At 42.1% G+C, this 23,044-nt stretch overlaps 1 protein-coding gene across 2 annotated transcripts in view; it reads right to left on the bottom strand.

The window, feature by feature from the left end:
* Positions 1-23,044, bottom strand: part of ABCA1 (ATP binding cassette subfamily A member 1) — a 114,057-nt gene that overhangs the window by 52,337 nt on the left and 38,676 nt on the right. For both annotated transcript variants that reach the window (XM_073542685.1, XM_073542686.1), the window contains exons 4-8: positions 20,094-20,235; positions 18,859-18,971; positions 6,119-6,240; positions 4,510-4,701; positions 577-660 (exon numbers count right to left, since the gene is read on the bottom strand). In XM_073542685.1, the coding sequence (XP_073398786.1) occupies positions 577-660; positions 4,510-4,701; positions 6,119-6,240; positions 18,859-18,971; positions 20,094-20,235 (653 nt within the window). The remainder of the gene's footprint in view (positions 1-576; positions 661-4,509; positions 4,702-6,118; positions 6,241-18,858; positions 18,972-20,093; positions 20,236-23,044) is intronic.

Below are 23,044 nucleotides of genomic sequence, written 5' to 3'. Positions count from 1 at the left end.
GATATGTGATGACATTAACATAGAGAAACTTGCATTTTCCCCTCGAACCAGAATAGAAATTAGACGGGGTGTTAAAAGACTAAAGTAAATTATAGACCCAATAAGGACTCATTCAGACATCCATTTTCTTAACATATGAGAAAAATGGTCCTAGTTTCTTCCGTGATTTTGGTTAGAGTTTCATCAGATTTTCACCTGAGTTTGGTTTGAGTTTCCTGAAATTTTCACCATTGAGAATCAAAAAAAATGTTTCTCTGCCATCTCCTAAGAGTCTGTGAAAAATGGACAGCACTTGGTTCGCAAGCATGTGATGTCCACTTTTATCCATGGACCCACAGACTTACACTGCCGATTTTGAACTTAATAATGATTTTGATCAATAATGGACGCATCTCCCCGATTCTGCGCAGACAACCATGCCACTCTTATGCACATTTTTTTTTTAACTGGGGACAAAAGACAATTTTTCAAATAACTCCAAAAACTGTTGTTTATATAGCTTTGATCATGAATGCAACTAGTCACTATGTGTAAAATCCCATTCAGCCGCTTGCAGAGTCACTGCCCTATACTTACCTCTTTGGCAAGGTCTCCCATGCTGTGCAGCAGGTTTTCTGTAACTTCTCTCAGTACAGGGAAAGACTTTGATGACATTTCTTTCTGTAATCATCAAAGTAAAAAAAGAAGAAAACACTGGTTACTTAAAAAAAACAACCCATAATTTTCTGTACAAAAATAAATGCCTGAAAGCACAAATTGTTTATATTTAAGATCACATTTAGGAAAAAAAGAAGAAAAAATACATGTATTCTATCCATACTGCATTGTTTCAAGGGGTCTATATGTGTACAGAATGCAGGTTATAATACACAGCAGTAGATGCGTTCATCTTCTTCTAGGGCAGGGTTTCCCAAACTCCAGTCCTTGCGGCCCACAACAGATCATGTTTTCAGGATTTCCTTAGTATTGCAGATGGGAAAGAATATATGATAATAATTCCAGCACCTGTGAAATACTGGGTATATCCTGAAAACATGATCAGTTGAGGGCCGTGAGGACACTGCTCTAGGGAAACCAATTTTTCCATGTATGTACAAAAAAAATAAATAAATTAAAAAAAAAAAATTGGGCATGTATGTACTTAGTAAAATACATGTTAACAGTTTATCAATTTCCATCATAACCTAGAGTCTAAGGGGTAATGTCTGTCCTTGTGGGGAGTGACATGCCTTACATACCACTGTAAGGAGACGTATAGGCCATGCAATGCTCCTCTGGGAAAATAAATATGCAAGTTGCCTCTCTATAGAGGAAGAGGACTCCAACTTTAGTGCAACCGATTGGAAGTAGCAATCCCAAAAGTCAATATCGACCCTTTAACAAGCTTTGCCACATGACTTGGGACAAAACCGAAACCAGAAACTATATTTGCAGAAATTTTTTTCGGGGTTATTGCCTCTCCTCAGTGCAAAGCAAGAGATCTAATTTGGCTGTATTTTTGCCATCCTAAACAAAGGATTTCTTTGCCACAACTAGTGTCTAAAGATTTGATAAGAAATCACGCATACCTCTTAAGACAAAGTAAATATCTATATTATGTACGTTTGTGTGATCATACGTCAGGGGAGATAGCTGCTGGTCAAACGATCAGTCAAATGATAACAAAAGATCACATCTTGAAATACGACTCAATGACTGTTTCCCAAATTGTAGGTATCAGGGCACATTTGGCAATGTTGTTACAGCCATCATGTATATAATGTCTGACCTTAGCCACAGCTTAGATCTAGATCGTATAGTAGGAATGGTCACAGTGGATCACAAGCTGATTGTGAAGCTAGGTTCATCTACTACGGGAATTCAAGTGTCTGGCCAGTTCTCGTAAGAAGCATGCAATTATTTAATAGCCATTACATCAGTTCTTGTTACTGAAGGAAGAACAATGGCATTCATTTAGATTATTGAGGGTAACAGAGCACAGTGACTTAGAGACTTGGAACGCCACGCATTAAACCTTGGGTAATGTGTCAAAGAATGTTTCAGATCACAGTTCACACAAAAGCCAAAGCACACTGTGTGACTGGATGAAGGGCACAACCAAAAGTGTACAATGTTAGCAAAGCAAACGGTTGGTTCTGTGGGTGCTGGATAGGGTTTTGTTGTGATGAATAGGGAGTTGTGTCCTCCTTTCACTTGTCTGGCGCTCCCAACATTATAACATCAGTATGGGGACTATATATCAGAAGGCAACCATGCAGGAAGAAGTAAATCAACGAGGACAAGCCATTCAGCTGTGATAATAACTGCGCAGCATAATGACATTCATAGACATGTGCATGGTTTTTAAAGTTCTCTTATTATTGAGGGATTATATTATTAATGCTATATTTACCGTATATACAAAAATTCAATTATAGCCTTAGTTTCCTGCCTAATATTATGTTATAATTAATGCTTATATGTCCCTATTAAAACACTGATAATCCAGCATCTGGTGATGCCCACATGGATAGGACATGCACCGTGTAATGCTGCGGACACAAGAGGAGCTTGGATTTCTTGGTTCACACGTTGGGTTAGCGGAGGCCTCTTCTGTCTAGGACACTTGTCACACATAGCAGGTGTTAAGCAAACATCTAGTAGATGACCACAAGACCCAATTTTGATTCAAACAGTCAATACTTCAGAATTGAACATGTCGTTCATCTCCCAAGTACCACGGGTAAATGTGTCCTTTATCTGACATGTTCATTGACTTCCAGTCTTTCCTTCTCTTACTTATATCGCAGAAGACAGCAAGAAAGACAAGAGGGCAATTATCTTGGCTACGGCCAGATCTCAATGGTCATAAGGGTGCTACGTTTTTTTACTAGCTGTCTGCTGCTCGGAGCATAAACATTTTTATCATTCATATGTAAATTAGCAATTAATTTACTTTGTGTCATGCTCTAATCCGGCATAGCAGAAATGTACTGCTGAATGTAAGCTTCTGTGCATATATTACATATATCGTCATGACTAGAACAAGGCATTACAAGTACTCGCGGAAAAAGTATTTTACAAGCATGACAATTATGAAATAGTTTAGACACTTGTGAAGAATGTCTACCATGGCAATTCCCAGAAACGTATGTAATATTTCCTAAACACATCAGTATATCTTACTGGGACAATTTCCAGAGCAGGCATGTGGAAACAAAGCTGTCTTTTTAGCTTCCAGCCACTGAAACAGAATGAAGATAGTAGGTCAATATGCTGCTGCTTGCCAATAGACAGACGCCACGTCACCAAGCCCGGCTACGGCATGCAGCTGTCCCTGGGAAGAACATAGTAACAAGCTCCACATTGGATACTGGATTTGTATGAACGGACAAAATATATGTATAGATGGCTTCCATTCAGTCATGGCGGTGCCTTATTACCTGGCACCCTGATAGATGGACAAGAATGGCAGTAGTAACACTGTGAGCCATGTCATTACAGGATGAGCAGCTGGGACCATTCCATGCACCTGGTGCTTGCGTATCTGGGCCTGTTGCTCCAGCTTATCTTACACTTACACCACATGCCCAGTGAAGGACATGAGCTTTGCATTTTTCTTATCAGGCTGCTAAACATTGCTCCACCATATGACCTTAGGAGCAAGTTCACTACTTTTCAGTGTCTCCACTCTGATAGTACAGAAAATGACGAATGGCTCTGCATTGTAATAGTATGATTTTGCGTGTGTCCCTTTAGTTGTGAAACAATTACCGGTAAGCAATATATGTTTTGCACAGTGTTGCAAAACATGTTGAGAATAGGTTGGTAATATAGTGGATATTATTATGTTTATGGAAGCTGATCGCATACTAAGGCTCCCGATTAATCAAAACAATTTTACTAGAATCCTGATGTAAATTGCTTCGAAAAGCTGCAAAATTTGGGAGCAACGTGGAGTTGCGCAAAAATATTGCAACTTTTGGCATTTTCTTTCCAGTTTGTCCCTGTGGACACCAAAATGGGCAGAGTTTGGTGAAGCTTGGATGTGACAGTGCACAGCAGCGTCGTGATGCCATGGCTCATCTAATTCATGACGAGCTGTTGCGTTTCTTAGTCAGGGACTGGCGTGAGATATCTTGTGTGGTGCACTAAGGCACACTCCACTCGTCAGACGCTCCTGATTCATGAAGGGGCATGCACCTCTTCATGAATCAGGAGTGCCTGACTCCATCATGTCCTTTCTTCAAGACCAGCAAGAAAATGACCGGTCTTGATGAATCGGTGCCTAAGTGTTCAGTTGTTGACTACAGTAATGCAATATCACATATGTGAACACGCTTGGCCACTTAATTGCTGGAAGTTTTAGAGGAATATAAAACTGGGGAGCGATCTAAAGTAAAGAGACATTATAATGAAAGTGAGTAAAAAGCTTTCCTATCTGCCATGATTTACTTTCCATTGTGCCATATCCTTTATTATATGACATCATCATCCTAGTTGCACAGCTCTAAATTTTAGTTTTCTTACAGTGATAGGCTTGAGAAGGTCGATGTTGGAACGAAACTGGTGCTCCAAAAGGTTGAGCTTGTCCTCCGGTAGAGCACATATCACTGACTGGCTGAATTTGGCAACTTCTTCATTATGAATGGTCACATACTCCTCCAATCTAGAGGTATTGCATAGATCTTTCAAGCGTATTTGAAATCCAGAGATCAGGACCTGGGTGGAAGAAATATAAGCATTAAAAATATTCATTATTCCACATAAGTCAATACCTATGATTATTTTACTACTTTTCCAAATCTCTGAAAAGCTTGGAGTTGGACTACAATCAGCCACTCACCACTTATAGTGACAGCAGGATACAATGTTGTCTGGCTCTGTGCTTTAGTTGTCAAAGGTTTAATATGTAAAATACAGCAAAATGAACTTATCATTTAAATAATATGAATATATATGTACTATCACATTTCCACTGTAGAGATATTGCCGGCATGGTGTCCCCTTCTCCCTCCATGCAAGGACGCTGGCTCATTCACTGCCCTGTCCCTCAGCCCGGGACCTGGCATGCTCCTGTCACTTCCTGGTCCTGTGTGCGCACCCAAGCCTAAAGCTCTGTGCCTAAACATCGTCCCCTAGTCCCGGAGCGGCCAGTGCCTGAACCTCATCCCCTAGTTCCGGAGCGGCCCATGCGTGAACCTCGCCCCTGGTCCCAGAGCGGCCAGTGCCTGAACCACGTCCACTGGCTCATGTGTGGGCAAATCTTGAACATTGTACCCTGGTCCTGATGTGGCCAGTCCTGCTTCTGAAGACCCCTGTTCCCAGTGCGGCCTGTGCATGAACGTTAGCCCCCAGGCCATGAGTGGCCAAACCCTGATCCAGTATCCTAGACCAGCGTGTCTGAACTTAAGCCCTAAATCAGTGTCAGCTGCAGTACTGAGTTCTGCTCAGGAGTGGTACATGGCGGCAATCTGCAGCCCAGTCTGTCTCCACCATCGGGAGCTCTAGTGAATACCAGGAAACCGCTTAGCTATGCCCCTTCCCGGACAGACCCGGCCCTGTGGCACAGTGGGTCCACAAATTCACCTGCGGCACCGATGGGGGTAATATCTCTATTGTTGTGAAGTGGTTAAAGCCCTTGAGAGACTAGATGTTAAGGTACTGTCACACTTAGCGATGTACCAGCGATCCCGACCAGCGATATGACGCGGTCAGGATCGCTGGTACATCGCTAAGTGGTCGCTAGTGAGCTGCCACACAGGCAGATCTCACCAGCGACATCGCTGGGGACGGGGGTCGCTACTTACCTGTCACACCAGGCGATCCTGAGTCCTCCCGCCCGGCTCCACGCGTCGCTCGTCTCTCCACAGGAAGTGCCGCAGGAAGCTGACGACGAGAAACAGTCCAGCCTGTTCTCGCGCGATCAGCGATAACCAGTGGGGGAGCGGGTTGTAGGTAAGTATCAGACATAGCGATATCTCTTAGTGTGACATGCCCTTTAGACTAGTCTCTGCTTACCGAGACCTTGGATAAGTTATTATGTCTCACTTTTACATGATCTCTAGGAATCCTAGGCACCAAAGTCTACACTATCCATAAAACATGGACTGAATAAAAAAATTAACGTGAGTATTACCTGCTCCACTTTGAGGTCAGCATTCAGTATTTCCTCCACCACAATGGAAGGCATGCTTATGTTTTGCTGTAGGAACGATGTGAATTTCTCATTATCCATTAAGCAATCTCTAAGCTTCATTCCTAGTAAGAGATAAGAAAATAGTTTATGCTCTAAAACTAATGGGATATTATTCTTGATAATACAAAGTGGAGATTTTATTATGTCAATATAACAGTTACATGAAAAGAGTCACAGTTTCAGCCTGGCCTCTTATTGGCGCAAGTTAGAGGGGTCGTCCAATCTGCAAAAGATGACATAAATGTCATGTGGGGGGGTGCTACTTCAATTAAAATCCCATAATCCCCATTTGCTTATCCAGAGTGTTTGTCAGTGGTCACAGTCAATCAGGTTGCTTTCTTTATTGAAGTCCACGGGAGTGACAAAGAGAGCAGAGCAGCCATGCCCAATGTTTCTACAAATGTAAGATTTAACATACTAGATATTTCTGACCAATAAAAGGTATTATTACTTGCAAAAAGTCCAATAAAACTTGCAAATGATTGATTTGTTACATATTTTAATAATTTTCTATGAGCACTAGTTCTATATTATAGAGTCAGACAAACTGATAGTGGCAAGGTATTAAAATATGCACTATGAAACCTTAAATCAAATTGCATAGTATAATATAGTACTGGACTATAGTGAAAACACACAGTAGATGAATGTTTAAAAATCAGGTGAGGGAAAAAGATAACACACAGGCCAAGGTACACAGGTAATCTTGCCAACCACATCATTATCTAAGCTTCCTCAGTTTGCAATATGTAAATTTGCTGAGATTCTGAGTGCTTGATAACAAGCTGAGAGGACAGAGCGTGGGGACACAGTAAGCTGGGGCACAGTAAGCTGGGGCATAGTAAGAAGGGGCACAGTAAGCTAGGGCATATTAAGAAGGGGCACAGTAAGCTGGGGCATATTAAGAAGGGGCACAGTAAGCTGGGGCATATTAAGAAGAGGCACAGTAAGCATGGGCACAGTAAGCACGGGCATAGTAAGCAGGGGAACAGTAAGCAGGGGCATAGTAAGAATGGGGATAGCAAGCAGGGGAACAGTAAGCAGGGGAACAGTAAGCAGGGGCATAGTAAGCAGGGGCACAGTAAGCAGGGGCACAGTAAGAAGGGGCATAGTAAGCAGGGGCACAGTAAGCAGGGCAACAGTAACAGGGGCATAGTAAGAATGGGGATAGTAAGCAGGGGCACAGTAAGCAGAGGAATAGTAAGCAGGGGCATAGTAAGCAGGGGCGCAGTAAGCAGGGCACAGTAAGCAGGGGCACAGTAAGCAGGGGTACAGTAAGGAGGGGCATAGTAAGCAGGGGCACAGTAAGGAGGGCAACAGTAATAGGGGCATAGTAAGCAGGGGCACAGTAAGCAGGCGCACAATAAGCAGGGGCACAGAAAGCAGGGACATAGTAAGCAGGGGCACAGTAAGTAGGGCAACAGTAACAGGGGCACAGTAAGCTGGGGCATAGAAAGAAGGGGCACAATAAGCAGGGCAACAGTAAGCAGGGGCACAGTAAGCAGGGGCATAGTAAGCAGAGGCATAGCAAGCAGGGGCATAGTAAGCAGGAGCACAATAAGCAGGGTCATAGTAAGTAGGGGCAAAGTAAGCAGGGGCATAGTAAGATGGCAAAGTAATCAAGGGCATAGTAAGCAGGAGCACAGTAAGCAGGAGCACAGTAAGCAGGGGCATAGTAAGCAGGAGCAAAGTAAGCAGGGGCATAGTAAGATGGCAAAGTAATCAAGGGCATAGTAAGCAGGGGCATAGTAAGAAGGGGCACAGTAAGCAGAGGCACAGTAAGCAGGGGCATAGTAAGCTGGGGCATAGTAAGAAGGGGCACAGTAAGCTGGGGCATAGTAAGAAGGGGCACAGTAAGCTGGGGCATATTAAGAAGGGGCACAATAAGCAGGGGCACAGTAAGCTGGGGCATAGCAAGAAGGGGCACAGTAAGCTGGGGCACAGTAAGCTGGGGCATATTAAGAAGGGGACACAGTAAGCATGGGCATAGTAAGCTGGGGCATAGTAAGAAGGGGCACAGTAAGCTGGGGCACAGTAAGCTGGGGCATATTAAGAAGGGGCACAGTAAGCACGGGCATAGTAAGAATGGGCACAGTAAGCAGGGGCACAGTAAGCAGGGGTATAGTAAGCAGGGGCACAGTAAGCACAGGCATAGTAAGAATGGGCACAGTAAGCAGGGGAACAGTAAGCAGGGGCATAGTAAGAATGGGGATAGTAAGCAGGGGCACAGTAAGCAGGGGAACAGTAAGCAGGGGCATAGTAAGAATGGGGATAGTAAGCAGGGGAACAGTAAGCAGGGGAACAGTAAGCAGGGGCATAGTAAGAATGGGGATAGTAAGCAGGGGAACAGTAAGCAGGGGAACAGTAAGCAGGGGCATAGTAAGCAGGGGCACAGTGAGGGGCATAGTAAGCAGGGGCACAGTAAGCAGGGCAACAGTAACAGGGGCATAGTAAGAATGGGGATAGTAAGCAGGGGCACAGTAAGCAGAGGAATAGTAAGCAGGGGCATAGTAAGCAGGGGTACAATAAGCAGGGGTACAGTAAGCAGGGGTACAGTAAGGAGGGGCATAGTAAGCAGGGCAACAGTAATAGGGGCATAGTAAGCAGGGGCACAGTAAGCAGGCGCACAATAAGCAGGGGCACAGAAAGCAGGGACATAGTAAGCAGGGGCACAGTAAGCAGGGCAACAGTAACAGGGGCACAGTAAGCTGGGGCATAGAAAGAAGGGGCACAGTAAGCAGGGCAACAGTAAGCAGGGGCACAGTAAGCAGGGGCATAGTAAGATGGCAAAGTAATCAAGGCCATAGTAAGCAGGAGCACAGTAAGCAGGAGCACAGTAAGCAGGGGCATAGTAAGCAGGAGCAAAGTAAGCAGGGGCATAGTAAGATGGCAAAGTAATCAAGGGCATAGTAAGCAGGGGCATAGTAAGAAGGGGCACAGTAAGCAGAGGCACAGTAAGCAGGGGCATAGTAAGCTGGGGCATAGTAAGAAGGGGCACAGTAAGCTGGGGCATAGTAAGAAGGGGCACAGTAAGCTGGGGCACAGTAAGCTGGGGCATATTAAGAAGGGGCACAGTAAGCTGGGGCATAGCAAGAAGGGGCACAGTAAGCTGGGGCATATTAAGAAGGGGACACAGTAAGCATGGGCACAGTAAGCTGGGGCATAGTAAGAAGGGGCACAGTAAGCTGGGGCACAGTAAGCTGGGGCATATTAAGAAGGGGCACAGTAAGCACGGGCATAGTAAGAATAGGCACAGTAAGCTGGGGCACAGTAAGCAGGGATATAGTAAGCAGGGGCACAGTAAGCACAGGCATAGTAAGAATGGGCACAGTAAGCAGGGGAACAGTAAGCAGGGGCATAGTAAGAACGGGGATAGTAAGCAGGGGCACAGTAAGCAGGGGCATAGTAAGCAGGGGCACAGTAAGCAGGGGAACAGTAAGCAGGGGCATAGTAAGCAGGGGCACAGTAAGCAGGGGCACAGTAAGGAGGGGCATAGTAAGCAGGGGCACAGTAAGCAGGGCAACAGTAACAGGGGCATAGTAAGAATGGGGATAGTAAGCAGGGGCACAGTAAGCAGGGGAACAGTAAGCAGGGGCATAGTAAGCAGGGGCATAGTAAGCAGGGCACAGTAAGCAGGGGCACAATAAGCAGGGGCACACTAATGAGGGGCATAGTAAGCAGGGGCACAGTAAGCAGGGCAACAGTAACAGGGGCATAGTAAGCAGGGGCACAGTAAGCAGAGGCATAGTAAGCATGCGCACAATAAGCAGGGGCACAGTAAGCAGGGGCATAGTAAGCAGGGGCACAGTAAGCAGGGCAACAGTAACATGGGCACAGTAAGCTGGGGCATAGAAAGAAGGGGCACAGTAAGCAGGGGCACAGTAAGCAGGGGCATAGCAAGCAGGGGCATAGTAAGCGGGAGCACAGTAAGCAGGGACAAAGTAAGCAGGGGCATAGTAAGATGGCAAAGTAATCAAGGGCATAGTAAGCAGGAGCACAGTAAGCAGGGGCCTAGTAAGCAGGAGCAAAGTAAGCAGGGGCATAGTAAGATGGCAAAGTAATCAAGGGCATAGTAAGCAGGGGCATAGTAAGAAGGGGCACAGTAAGCAGGTGCACAGTAAGCAGAGGCACAGTAAGCAGGGGCATAGTAAGCAGGGGCACAGTAAGCAGGAGCATAGTAAGAAGGAGCTCAAAACCCAGTACTTCAGGTGCAGTTTGCTTTAAAAAAACAAATAAACTGGGCTTAACTCAGTCTCATCAGGTCCAGTAGTGAGTCTCCGCAACTGCTGCTGGTGTCTGCTCCTGTCTGCATCACTGATGTTCCAACTACAGCACTGCAGCCACCCACTTTAGGGATTGTTCACACAAGGGTTTTTTTTTTTTTAAGGTCACCAAAGAGTCGACTTTCCAAGCAGAAATTTTTTTAGAATTTTTTGGTAGTTTCCTGAAAAGTTTTTTGATGTTTCTTTTTAGAGTTTTTTCCAGCATTTTAGGCTTAGCTTTTGTACTGGCATTTTCGGGATTTTTTTTTTAAGCTAGCGGTTTTCAAAGCAAGAATGCTGCCAAAATGGTCAAAAGACGCTTGGACGTCTTCTGGGCATCTCTTTTCCTTCTTATTGACTTGTATTGGAATGTAAACAGCGTCATCATAGCGGAAGACACCTAAAGAATGGTCTGCTCACTTCTTCTGAGTTTTTTAGGGGGCACACCAAATCTACACTGTTATACAAGGTGTACACTGACTACTTTACATTGTGTCACAGTGTCATATCTTCAGTGTTGTCCCATGAAAAGATATAATATATTTACAAAAATGAGGATTTGTGATGGAAGAATCTGGAAGAGGTCATTTATATAAAGTGAAAAAGATGATTTCTCAACAACAAGGCAGTCTATAGCCTGATATGAGACTCACAGGGTGGAATTTTTTTGGCAGTCTATAGCCTGTATGCCCATATTAATAGTTTAGATAGATCAAATGTGGAGACAGATTCTCTTTAATAATCTGTAAGGATGTTTTGTTTTTTCACAGAACGTACAGAAATTTCTGGACAAATTTCTGTAGTGAAGAGCGCCCTTTATTATGGCCAAGCTTGTGGACATTATCTTTCCTAGCTTCCTTCGAAGCAACGTACATGTTGATAGGAAAAAATTCTAAAGTTATATGACATGCTTGTCAGGTTTGAAGCTAAGGCGTTTTTTAATACTATGTCTGTAGCTGGATCTGTCACACTTCAGTGTCAACAAGTCTGTTTTCATAACTAGCAGATGACATGAATGACCTGGTCTTACCCTGCGCGCAGATAAGCAAGTTGCCGCAGAGATTATATGCTAAAAACAAGGACTTTAGAAGGGTTTGCTAATAAGATTAGCAATCTGACTTGCTTAGCGTGGCAAGTATGAAGTATCCAACCCCCATGTATCACTGCTCCATTCTTCAGACATGAAGACACTAATAAAATATTCTGCACCCTATCGGTTACAGATGTTACAAAGAAGCAAATTTGCAATCTGGATGAATATTTGCTTTTAAAGGGAACGTATCATTAGATTCATGCTGCCCGAACTATGATCTCCATGAATCAGGCACAGCGCAGCAGTTCAGAGTCAAACATCCCTCACTGATATACAGCCCATGCCGGATACATGCTGCCCGATGACTGGCCAGCATGTATCAGCTGACAGGTTCACTTTAATTGCTCCCTGTTGTACTTTAAAAAAACAAAAACACTGTATTATCTGCTGTAGATTTGCTAGTCCTCTCAGTGACAAGCTCCTTGATATTCATGGGCTCTTGCTATCAATTGGCTGGCCGTATTAGGCCTAGGCACAGTGTAAGCATAAAGCTATCACTCCATGGTGTGGACAGGATTAGACATATCACCATTGAAAGAACTAGCAGAGCTGCAGAAGATACAAAAATACAATAAGAAGATCTATTAAGTGACGAACTTCTGAAATAACGGTCTCTGCCCATATTTTATGCTGCCCTCAAAGTGGGAAGCCAGTGATTATTTTTCAGCATGTTATGCCAGATTTCTCCTGTGGTCAAAGCTTCCCCTATCTCCAGGCTACTTAATTTAACGTCAATGATAATGTACTTAAAAACAGACTACCCTGAGGAGCAGTAATGTTGCCATTACTGCATATTATATATAAGATGATTTCCTTCTATACTGTAAAAAAAGAGCTATTAAAGTGCTCAGCATATTTCCCTTTGGTACTACAGAAATGTCTTACATAATTCCCTTGCTGAATTACTAGACAGGCGGTGTCTCATGGTGAAACAGAACATATGAGCCCATCAGGATGCGCCTTTATACAAGAAAACCAAAAGGAATACACATTCACTAGCTTCTAGCCAGTTAGGCAATGTATCTGATCTGCACATACATTTATAAAATATTACAAGAATATCCTTTTTTTGTACGTTGAGATTACTGGGTTACTACTAGTCACGTCTTAGGTCAGGTTCACATAGCGTTATGGCAGTCCATTTAACGGATGACGTTACAAAACGGCATTAACGCGATGTAACGCACCATTTAATGCACCCAAAGACTGCCATAACCTAGCGCATCGCTAACGCATGTCATAATCGGCATGCGTTAGCGATGTGCCGTCATGCCGTGATGGAACCGTGGATGCAGTCTACAGCGTTCGAGGGTCCGTCAATGCTAGTGCAGATGGAGCAGCTTGGGGTATCTAACCTGTTCATTATATGTTTTGCTTTAATAGAATGAAGGTTGTAATGCTTGTAGGGGGAATCTAAAGTAAAGTTTACATAACTGAACACATTTTTTCCTAATTTGGTTTCTCTTCCATTAACAATTGCACAGCTATGGGAAATGAGAGAGAACACCACTTACTACTTACATAGAGCCTAATGAATATATCCCAAGTCCATAGACCATAAGTCATAGAATCCTAGAATGTTAGAGTTGGAAGGAACCTCCTGGTTCACCTGGTCCAACCCCCTGCTCATAGCAGGATTCACTAAATCATCCCAGACAGATGTCTGTCCAGCCTCTGTTTGAAGACTTCTATTGGAGAACTCACCATCTCTCGTGGCAGCCTGTTCCACTCATTGATCACTCTAACTGTCAAAAAGTTTTTTCTAATATCTAATCTGTGTCTCCTCCCATTCAGTTTCATCCCATTGCTCCTAGTCTTTCCTTGTGCAAATGAGAATAAAGATGATCCTAGCTGAGAATAAGTAAACACTATCCCTTTAGCCAAAAACACATATCAAAAATGGAACTAACACTAAAATAGGAGACAGGTGGTACTCAGTTGGGCCACATATTCCCATGCTTGTATAGAATATTTGTAAATTGGAGACTGGTTCTCTGAATGTACAGTATGTGATATATAGGGACAGATCATTTGTTAATAATGGTGATGCATGTTATTAATACAGTATCGTTCCCTATGAGAAGTGGAAATCAAAAGCAACCAGATATCCTTACATCTAAATGAACACTAGTAAGCATTTAGATGAATACACAAAAATGCTGAGATTTCTCCAGAACATAAATGTGTGTTTGGTAAGAATCCCTTCTTGGATGGCACTTGTCATACAATGCTGCCGGGAGCTGAAATACAGACCTTGTAACAGAAAACCAGTCCGTATTTGCTGTGCCAGCCAGATTCTTCTTCAACTCTTCAGAAAGGTCATTGCCGGAAGGCCGTAGGGCAGACTAAATGACTGACCTGTCAACCTCGAATATGCAGCCCACCTTACTGGAAACGTAGTAATAACCTAAACGCAGCTTCTTACATGACAAAAATAATTCTAGTAAGCGAGGCATCACATTGTACTGAATGTTTAGTGTTCCTTGGCACAGAAATACTAAAATAAATCCAATAAACTAACAGCGTAGTTGCCCGAACCGCAAGATCAATCTAAGGCCTTTTAACACAAGTGCACCGCTAATCCACAGTCATCAAAAAGACTGAAGATGAAAAGATTATACTAGAAAACAAGAATGTTCTATGCAGATTTCTGAAGTACATGATACCTTCTCTAATAGCTTGTTCCAAGAATGGTCCATGCACCAGTGATATATACTACTTACAGAAATGTTCATCCAAGGTATCGTACACATATTCAGATTTCAGCAAACTAAGATCTGCTCTTTTCATAGATTTGTAAAATTTAAGACTTTTTATTTTCAATTTCGAAAAGAAACCTTAAAGGTAAGAGGACAATCTGTCAAATATATTCTTATGCAGCACCTACGGCATACATATAATAAAAATAAGCAGTATTAATTCTCAGGTGAAGACCTTCTCCTTTTGGTTTAGTGATCTAACTACCGTGGACTGTGACAAATACACGTTCAGTCTCATGAAAGAAAAAATGGTTGTCTGGTTTTCGATTTCCGACAGTCAAGCATGGACTCAAATTGTGAATCATGGATGGGCTAAAATGCAATGGATCCATTCAAAAATGGATGCCATAGGGATTTTGTCCATTTGGTATCTGTTTTTTCTGAGTGTTATGGGCAAGACTAATTCTAAACAAGGATCAACGTAGTGTATGCTGCAATTTTTTTACACAAGGACCACTGGTTTGAGTGTAAAAATGTTCATCCCATTCACCTGAACAAGCCCTAAGGGAGATATAATCAAATTGTGGCCTACCCACATTTAGATCAGGGAAAAGCTAACAAAGGAACCGGAAAATTATATAGTTGCAGTCTTGAATTAAAGTCCAAAGACCACCCAGTATAGAAAAAACACCAAAATAATTTCTAAGAAATTTGTGTATTTCTTATGATGTAACATCTCCTTACTTAGGCAACCACATAACAAATAGTTCAGGGTGTTAGAAATGTATGCTTTGAAAATGAAACTGGGTGGCAAACCAACGCCTGTACCACTTTTATGTTCATAGGCTCCCTGATTTTAAAGAGAAGTTAGTGATAAACCACACGTTCACCAAAAGTCAAACTGTGTGGTCTCATAGCGTGAACTCTTTATGTGCTTTTTCACCCATTTTTCCTCACTCTGGCTTGCTTTAAGAAAGCATTCATGATAAACTAAAACATGGTGGTGTATTATGGAAATAAATGAACATCGGGCAACTTTTTCTATTCCAAAAAAAAGCAAGAAATTCTGTGTCGAAAGTTGTGTTGAGCAACATTATTCAACTCCAAGGCTGCATGCAAAAACATATTAAGCAACCGTCCAAAAATATGGAAAGTGTAGAATGCAGGAAATGAGACTTCACTATTGTTCACAGTATTTATGCCGACCTAATGAATAAGTCACAAGTCTCATTTCTGCTGCGCGTAGAATTTTCCTTATCTTGTCCGTGTCATCGGTTCCAGATTTGCTGCTATGTGTAGGAAAAAAATCCAATTTATCTGATTGTAATTATCTACCCATCGAGGATTTTTGAACCCTGTAAAAATTGCTTCATTTGTTAAAAGGTTGGCAATCGAAGCCTTTTATTTATGGAGTTGATAAAACACTCTGGATTTCCATTGAATTTTGTAATTTTATCCAATTACTGCCGCAGTGTGTGGCACTTTGTAACAACATGGCCTCACCACAAGAGCTTACCTAAATGAGTACATGGAGTCATCCACACGTTGTTTCTTTCTAGTTACATATATAACCCCACCTTCTAAAGCAGACTAATGTACTAATAGAGAACCCTGAAATGCCAAGTTCAAAGTCATGCCCTGAAGGAAACTGTGGGACCGTGGACTATAAAACGTGGTAGTAAATATGGAGATGTTCTGTTGCTATGGAGGATGTGACTGATGGTCCTTTTTAGTAGACGGTCTCTGCTCTGGCAAATTGTTGGAGGTCTCCTTTTTTAACTTAGATAATCCTAATAGGATATTTGGGAATTGATTTTTGGTTATGAAAACCTTTCTATAAATTGTAAATCCCCTTTAAACAGTTGGGGATATTGAGAAATAGTTACTCTGGCCTGAAGACGACATACGGTACTTCCTCATGGTCTACTCAAAGCAGAAGAGAAACTGACCTCACTCTGCAGAATTACCATGTAATAGATTATTACATATTTTCTTCACACGTGTTATTTATTAGCTACAGTGAAGACCACCTCTTTAGCCTGAGGAAGGGAACGGTCTTCCCAGATTATCAAATTACAGATTTTTAGCTCCAGCATATAAAATCAACCACCACTCTATCCAGACCAGGTATCCTATGACAGATGTTCATATATTATGGACACAGGCCAACTTCATCACTGAGATGGCCACTCCTCTACAAGACATTCAATACGTTTTTGGGTGGTTATCTGAAGGAGATTCCCTGTATATATTTCACTAGTTATTACATGGATATTTTGCATTTCATATAGATCCTAGTGTTTTCTATTGTCACTATTCCAGTTACAATTAATTTACTAGTATTGTCAAAATTTTTCAAAAGTATTACATAATGTATCTATAGCCAGGAATATTGATAAAATAGCTGTACTCATCCCCGGTGCTTCAGCACCACATCACCAGTCCTCCTCGTTGTATTCTGCTTACTTGGTTCAGTGATTAAGCACTATATACTGTACATGACCAATGCAGCTTATCAGAGGTAGGGCAGCAGTCACATGGGGTATACGGGTGACTGCAGCCAATAAAACAGAAGATGGCAAGAGCACCTTACAGTAGATGCACTGCTGGTAGAGCAGGGGTGGTTATCACTCTTACCAGTAGGCATATGGGCACATTTTTGCATTAGTCAAAAAACCCACAATACATGAAAATACCATGTCATCCTGTATGGTAGACGTACAGTATGTTACGCAATATTGAACTACCTTTACCCAACCTAAATTCAAGCCTCGGTGTTTCTTAATCCAAGCCATATACAAGAGAGTATTGCTAAGAAAAAAAACAGCTACTGTAAGAGAAACTAATACATTTATCTGAACTTACAAGTACACATAGGAAGAATGTGGCTTGGGGCTATAACTGTTCCAGTAATAAGCCATTGCCCTGTACTAATTGCACGCCGCACGGTATGCATATTACTGTAAACTGGCTATCAATGGCTGATAAAGGAAGACATTCTGCGAGGATGACCTTAAGCCGAAAGCTACAGCTAAGTAGCCAGATACCAATCGCATGAAGACTCTTCTGCGCAAGTATGTACCTTCATAATCTACAAGGAGGGAAAGTTACATTATCTCTAACTCTAAGTTCAATTATATTAAACGTTCAGAAGAAAAAAAGCTTTATTTTTTTATTAACACATCTACTAGTGGTATGAACCTCTAAATGAAGGACAAAGCATAGCTTGGGCGATCTAATCAATTAAGCTAAATATATGAAAAGTACAGAGATCTTTCTAATGATCTTTTTACACATAGGTCTGTAACCACGACAAGTCTCCCCCACATCTTGGTTTCAAAATCATCACAGATGAGGATTCGTTACAGAAAGAGCAGTGAAACTTTAGATACTCTCTTGCACAAAATGTTGTGATGATTGATTTGCTAAACAAGTACAAGAACGGCCATGATGCTTTTTTTGAAATCCAAAATATCAAAAAGGCTTGCGACAAGTTTTCAAGTTAATCCCCTATCCATAAAATAGGATGCAGCCCTTCCTTTCCATTCTCTACGGGATTTGCCATAGATAGCTGAACTCTATACTTTGCTTTTCTGAAATTCCATACAAAGTGAATGGAGCAGAAGCAGAGATGAACATACTTAACTTCAGATCAATTCAGACAGGGCTCAAACCTCATTCTAGGGAACAGTGGTGGTTAGAGCCATCAGGATGTTGTCCCCTACCAAATGGAACTTCAAAAGTTGACATAAACGCATTAAATCACGTATACATAATTACAGAAGAAAGGTAAATTTATTTATTCATCTTTCAATCAAGAAGGACTTCTTCTTCCTAAAATGAGGCAATTTGCAACTACGACTGTTTTTTCCCCATCCCCTAGCAAACAATTACCTACCTTAACAACATCAGTTATTTTACTATGTTAAAAAGTGAATAAAATAGAAAGTGGGCAGATCACCAATAGATCAAAACAGTGAACAAGAGGCACCAAATACATTGGCAAAAGCCATTATAAAAGAGGCTATCAATCTATTATGTTTTCATGTTACAAAAAAAGACTAAACAAAGTATTCGGGTGGCAAAAATGAAAAAGTAAAATACCACTTTATGCAATAAAATACAAATTCATTCAACGATAATTTCTTCTACTGTTTAGGAAAACCACTCTACCTATCTGTAAATTAGATTACTAATACATGAGTTCCTTAGGATCTACTGTATGCCATTCAAAGTCTAAAAACGGTGCGCTACCAAAACCACTACTAGAAATCTTAAGGTCAGTTTACAACGCCCAACCGACGGCATGATATGACTACCGATTGGTAAACTTTTACGCATTGTCGGTCACTTGAATGCCTCTTTTTACACAGGCAGGCCAAAGTAGACAATGTGCACTTAGTGAGCTCTACCAGATCGTTCAGTGAGTATAGGCTGCCATGGTTCTTGTAGAGAATGATGATCTTTTATGCTGAGTGTTTAGATACCAAGATAATCGTGAAACTATTGTTTTTAACAACGCTCATTCACAATTGTCTTGCAATGTAAATGCCCCTTTATAGTCTTGATGTCAGTGTAGGTGTATAAGGATTCTCATAATTGTATTGCATTCAAATGATAACTTACCTGTACCCCGAAATCTATGTAAACTTGCAAGGAACTTGTGCAGGTCCTTCCCACTTGTGTCTTTTTGACTATATAGCAGCAACTTTCTTGCATCAGAAAACAACCGAGAAACTCTAAAATTATGCAAAAATAATAATTTAATTTACAAAAAAAATCTGTAACATTTTACTTTGAGGCAACTACACTTAAAGGTATTGTTCACTGGTGTAGGAGCTGACAATTAGCGTTCTTCTCACAATACCCAAATAAGCTGTTCAGCTGAATGCATGAGACAATATACAACCTTTAAACTCTGGTTATGAGAGCAGTAAGGTGGGAGCCTCCAGCAACCACTACTTTAACCTTAATATAAGCTTTTGATAAGTGTCTTTATCTCAAATACTTAAAAAAAAGGCAAATGATGAAATAATTTTTGCTTAATCTTGCTCCTTACGTAATCAATAAATATGACACACTGTATATAGCAGTTTAATGAAAACAAAGGCTGCAGTTTACGTATCAAGCAATTTTAGCTAGAGTTCTGGAATGTCATAGGATTTCTATTAGAGTTCTGGAATGGCTAGAGCTCTGGAATGGCTAGAGCTCTGGAATGGCTAGAGCTCTGGAATGGCCAGAGCTCTGGAATGGCTAGAGATCTAGAATGGCTAGAGTTCTGGAATGGCTAGAGCTCTGGAATGGCTAGAGATCTGGAATGGCTAGAGATCTGGAATGGCTAGAGCTCAGGAATGGCTAGAGCTCTGGAATGGCTAGAGCTCTGGAATGACTAGAGTTCTGAAATGTAATAAAATTTTTGCACAACTTGAAGTTGTGCAAAATTTTGCAACTTGTGATGCTTTTACACCAGTCCCACCAGATTTTTGAAAAGTTGGTGGAGCTCTGGTGGGAAGAGTTGTGGCTAAGAATGACTAACAAATCATAATTTAATCTACAAAGGTGGCTTATTTTTTGGCAGAAATTTACACAAGACCCTGAATTATATACATTTCTGGCAATGGATTGAGAGAGTTGAAGGGTGCACCAAATTCATTGAGAAGCACTCGTCTTTACATGAATTGGCAAATCTTCCTCTGGGGCTACCTTCATTAAGAATGGAGAATGCTTTTGGGGCCATTGTTTCTACAGTATAACCATCCAAAAGGAGATATCTTCAGTAAGTAGTTGAAAGACACATTTTCTGACACACTTGTAATAATAAAAATAGTAATTAGAACAGTAGGGCAAGAAAATTCACTTACATGGACCTATTGAAATTTCCAATGTTTCCTGGTGACTCTCCAGGTGTTGGGTATCGAAAGCATGGGTTATTAGCGTTGCAAATAATCCCCTGTACCCATGGCAACGTTCCGGCAGATGGCATTGCTTTGTTTGGAAAATGGCCTGTTGAAAAAAAAACAATAAAAACCCTTATAAACATAAGTATAAAAAATAATACTGTGCATACAGTATGTTCCGTGTGGTTAGCAAAATAAATAACCCCTCTGGAGAGAAGCTGAAGAGGAGAAGATGACAAGTTAAAGCTCTTAATGGTAATACAGCTGGAGGGGTCTGTGCCTCATTACCATGAAGTCCGTTGAAGGAAGAAAATGTTGCATATATAAAGGTCATTTTAAAAAAAAAAAAAAGATACAAGAAATAGCAAATATTATGAGACGGCGATTACATTTTACAAAGTGAATGACCCTCCTGAATTCTTTGTAGATGGCAGCTTCTTAGAAGCAGCCTGTGAAATTACATTTATACGGCACATTGCTGAAAGTAATCTACATACAGCGAGTAATAGGTAAGTAATGATAAGCAACCATGACACAATGCAAACATTTAAATACAATTTCCAAGAATACATCCTTATTGCTCCAGATGTGCAGCCTGACATTCTCTGTGTAATGTCACCAGTGATCACTTAAAAACCCATCACATTCTGTTTGCATACTTGCACACAGGGACAAACAGAAATCATGGGGCCCCAGAGTAGACGTCCTAATTGACACCCGCCAACAAAATAAATTAATTAATATTAGGCATGGCCACAGAAGAGCATATCCCGCAACTTTTCAGCCTTTACAAAATAATTTTGTAGATTGCCCTTTCACTGCACCCATAAAGTATGATGCCAACAAAAGTGCCCCACACTGTATGACACCCACAAAGCAAATTCCTCCATAGTACCCTCCACACCCACAGTATGTTGACCGTACTGTACCCCACGTCCACTCCCCTGGCAAAGTATGGTCACCCCAACATAATATGATCCCCCAACTGTAACCCATACACAGCCCTCCATGCAGTATAATGGGCCTACATATAGGATAATGGCCCCCACACCTGACCACACTGTAGAATGTCCTCCATTAGCCCTTCAAACAGTATAATGGCCCCCACACGGTATAAATAACCCCACACAAACCTTCACACTGTATAACTGCTTACATACATTATAATGGACCCCACATAGACCTCTATATATTAAAATAGCCCCCATATTGACTTCGATATAGGATAATAGGCTCCATAGTTTCCCATAAGTTTAATGCACCCCATAACCTTCCATATAGTATCATGCACTCCCCTTAGTCCTCTATATAGTATAATGCACCCCTTAGTCCTCCATATAGTATACTACACACCCCATAGTCCGCCATACAGTATAATGCACTCCCCATAGTCCATACAGTATAATGCACTTCATAGTCCTCCATATAGTAAACTGCACTCCCCATAGTCCTCCATACAGTATAATGCACTCCATATTACTCCATATAGTATATTGCGCTCCCTATAGTCCTCCATACAGTATAATGCACTCTCCATAGTACTTATAGTATAATGCATTCCCCATAGTACATTCGGTATAATGCACTCCCCATAGCCCTCATTACAGAATTATGGTCGCTGCAATGTACTCACTGATTTATAAAAAACATACAATACTCACCTCTTCTCCTCATTCCCCTATTGCTCCGGTCTCTGCAGTGAGCATTCTGAAGCGCCAGTGTAGGGAAGGTGACCTGACGGACGGATGGACTTGTCAGAAGAGAGGAAGGAAGGGTTGCACAGTTTAGATAGGTGTCAGTTACTACAGTGGGGAAACAGCTGAGAAAGTGTAGTGGACGTGCAGTACCTTGGGTTGACCATTAGAGGGCAGGGAGGAGCGTGAGCAAAGGACTTGACATCAGCTTAAGGCTTAGGAAACCGTTGGTCATGGGGGGCGGAGTTACAGGGAACCAGGAAAGGTATAAATTTGAAGGAGGGTTCCAGAAAGTTCCAGTCCCCAGGGGGAGCTCCAGTGACAGGAGGACTACGATAGTTTGTGCACTGTGAGGAGAACCAAACTAGGGGGACTGAGGAGAGAGAACGTCAGGGGGGTGGTCCTGACAGGAAGAACCGCAGCATAGACGAGGCACGGGGTGAAGGACACCATATTTGGATCGACGAAGCTGACCAGTGAAGTGCTGATGGTGTACGGGCCTAAGGCGGCCACAGTGACTGAGCTGACAGGAACATCACAGAGTGAAAAAGGGGCGGTACGTATAAATACGTCCGTGGTGTAAAGTACGGTGTGTGAAGTGGCCCTGAACACGGAGGGCCGTGGGAAAGATACTGTGGTGTGCTGTGAGGGCCGTCAGTCGGACGGTGGAAAATAAACTTGGACCTGTTGCACCCGCAACCTGCCTCATCTTCTGTCTGTACGTCACTGCACGGTATATCGAGGGACCACCCCCCAGCTCGGCCCACCGACCCTACACCAGCATATCTCAGGAAGGGCAGCAGGCACTACGTAGTCAAGGATGTCGATATCGCTGAAGTTGAAATGGCGGGTGGGACGCCACCACCGACTCACAGGACTCATAGCAGCTGCGTGGACCGCTGCACTTGCACACACTGTAACTACTGTCAGTTTTTTTAGATTGAGGTATTTGCCTATTTTACAAGTGTTCCCCTGGGGAGTAGGATTTTCCAGTGTTCTTTAGAAGTTAACAGTGAAAAAGGATATTTCTAAAAAAGCAAAAATGCAGCATATTTTAAAGTTGAGCAAAACTAATTGCAGTACCCAGGTCAAGTGGCCACATTGGTAGTACTTGGCTGCCAAACCAGAGCCCTGAGAACCTCCTCCTACCTGGCAACATTCCTGACACCTCTTCTAATATGTAGACCTGGTGTGATAATAATATTACGGCATGACATATGC

The sequence above is a fragment of the Dendrobates tinctorius genome, unplaced genomic scaffold, assembly GCF_039654945.1.
Source record: "Dendrobates tinctorius isolate UK_male_01 unplaced genomic scaffold, ASM3965494v1 ptg000128l, whole genome shotgun sequence".
NCBI classification, from domain to species: domain Eukaryota; kingdom Metazoa; phylum Chordata; class Amphibia; order Anura; family Dendrobatidae; genus Dendrobates; species Dendrobates tinctorius.
The sequence above is the reverse complement of the archived record's forward strand: the minus strand, read 5'-3'. Positions and strand labels throughout refer to the sequence as shown.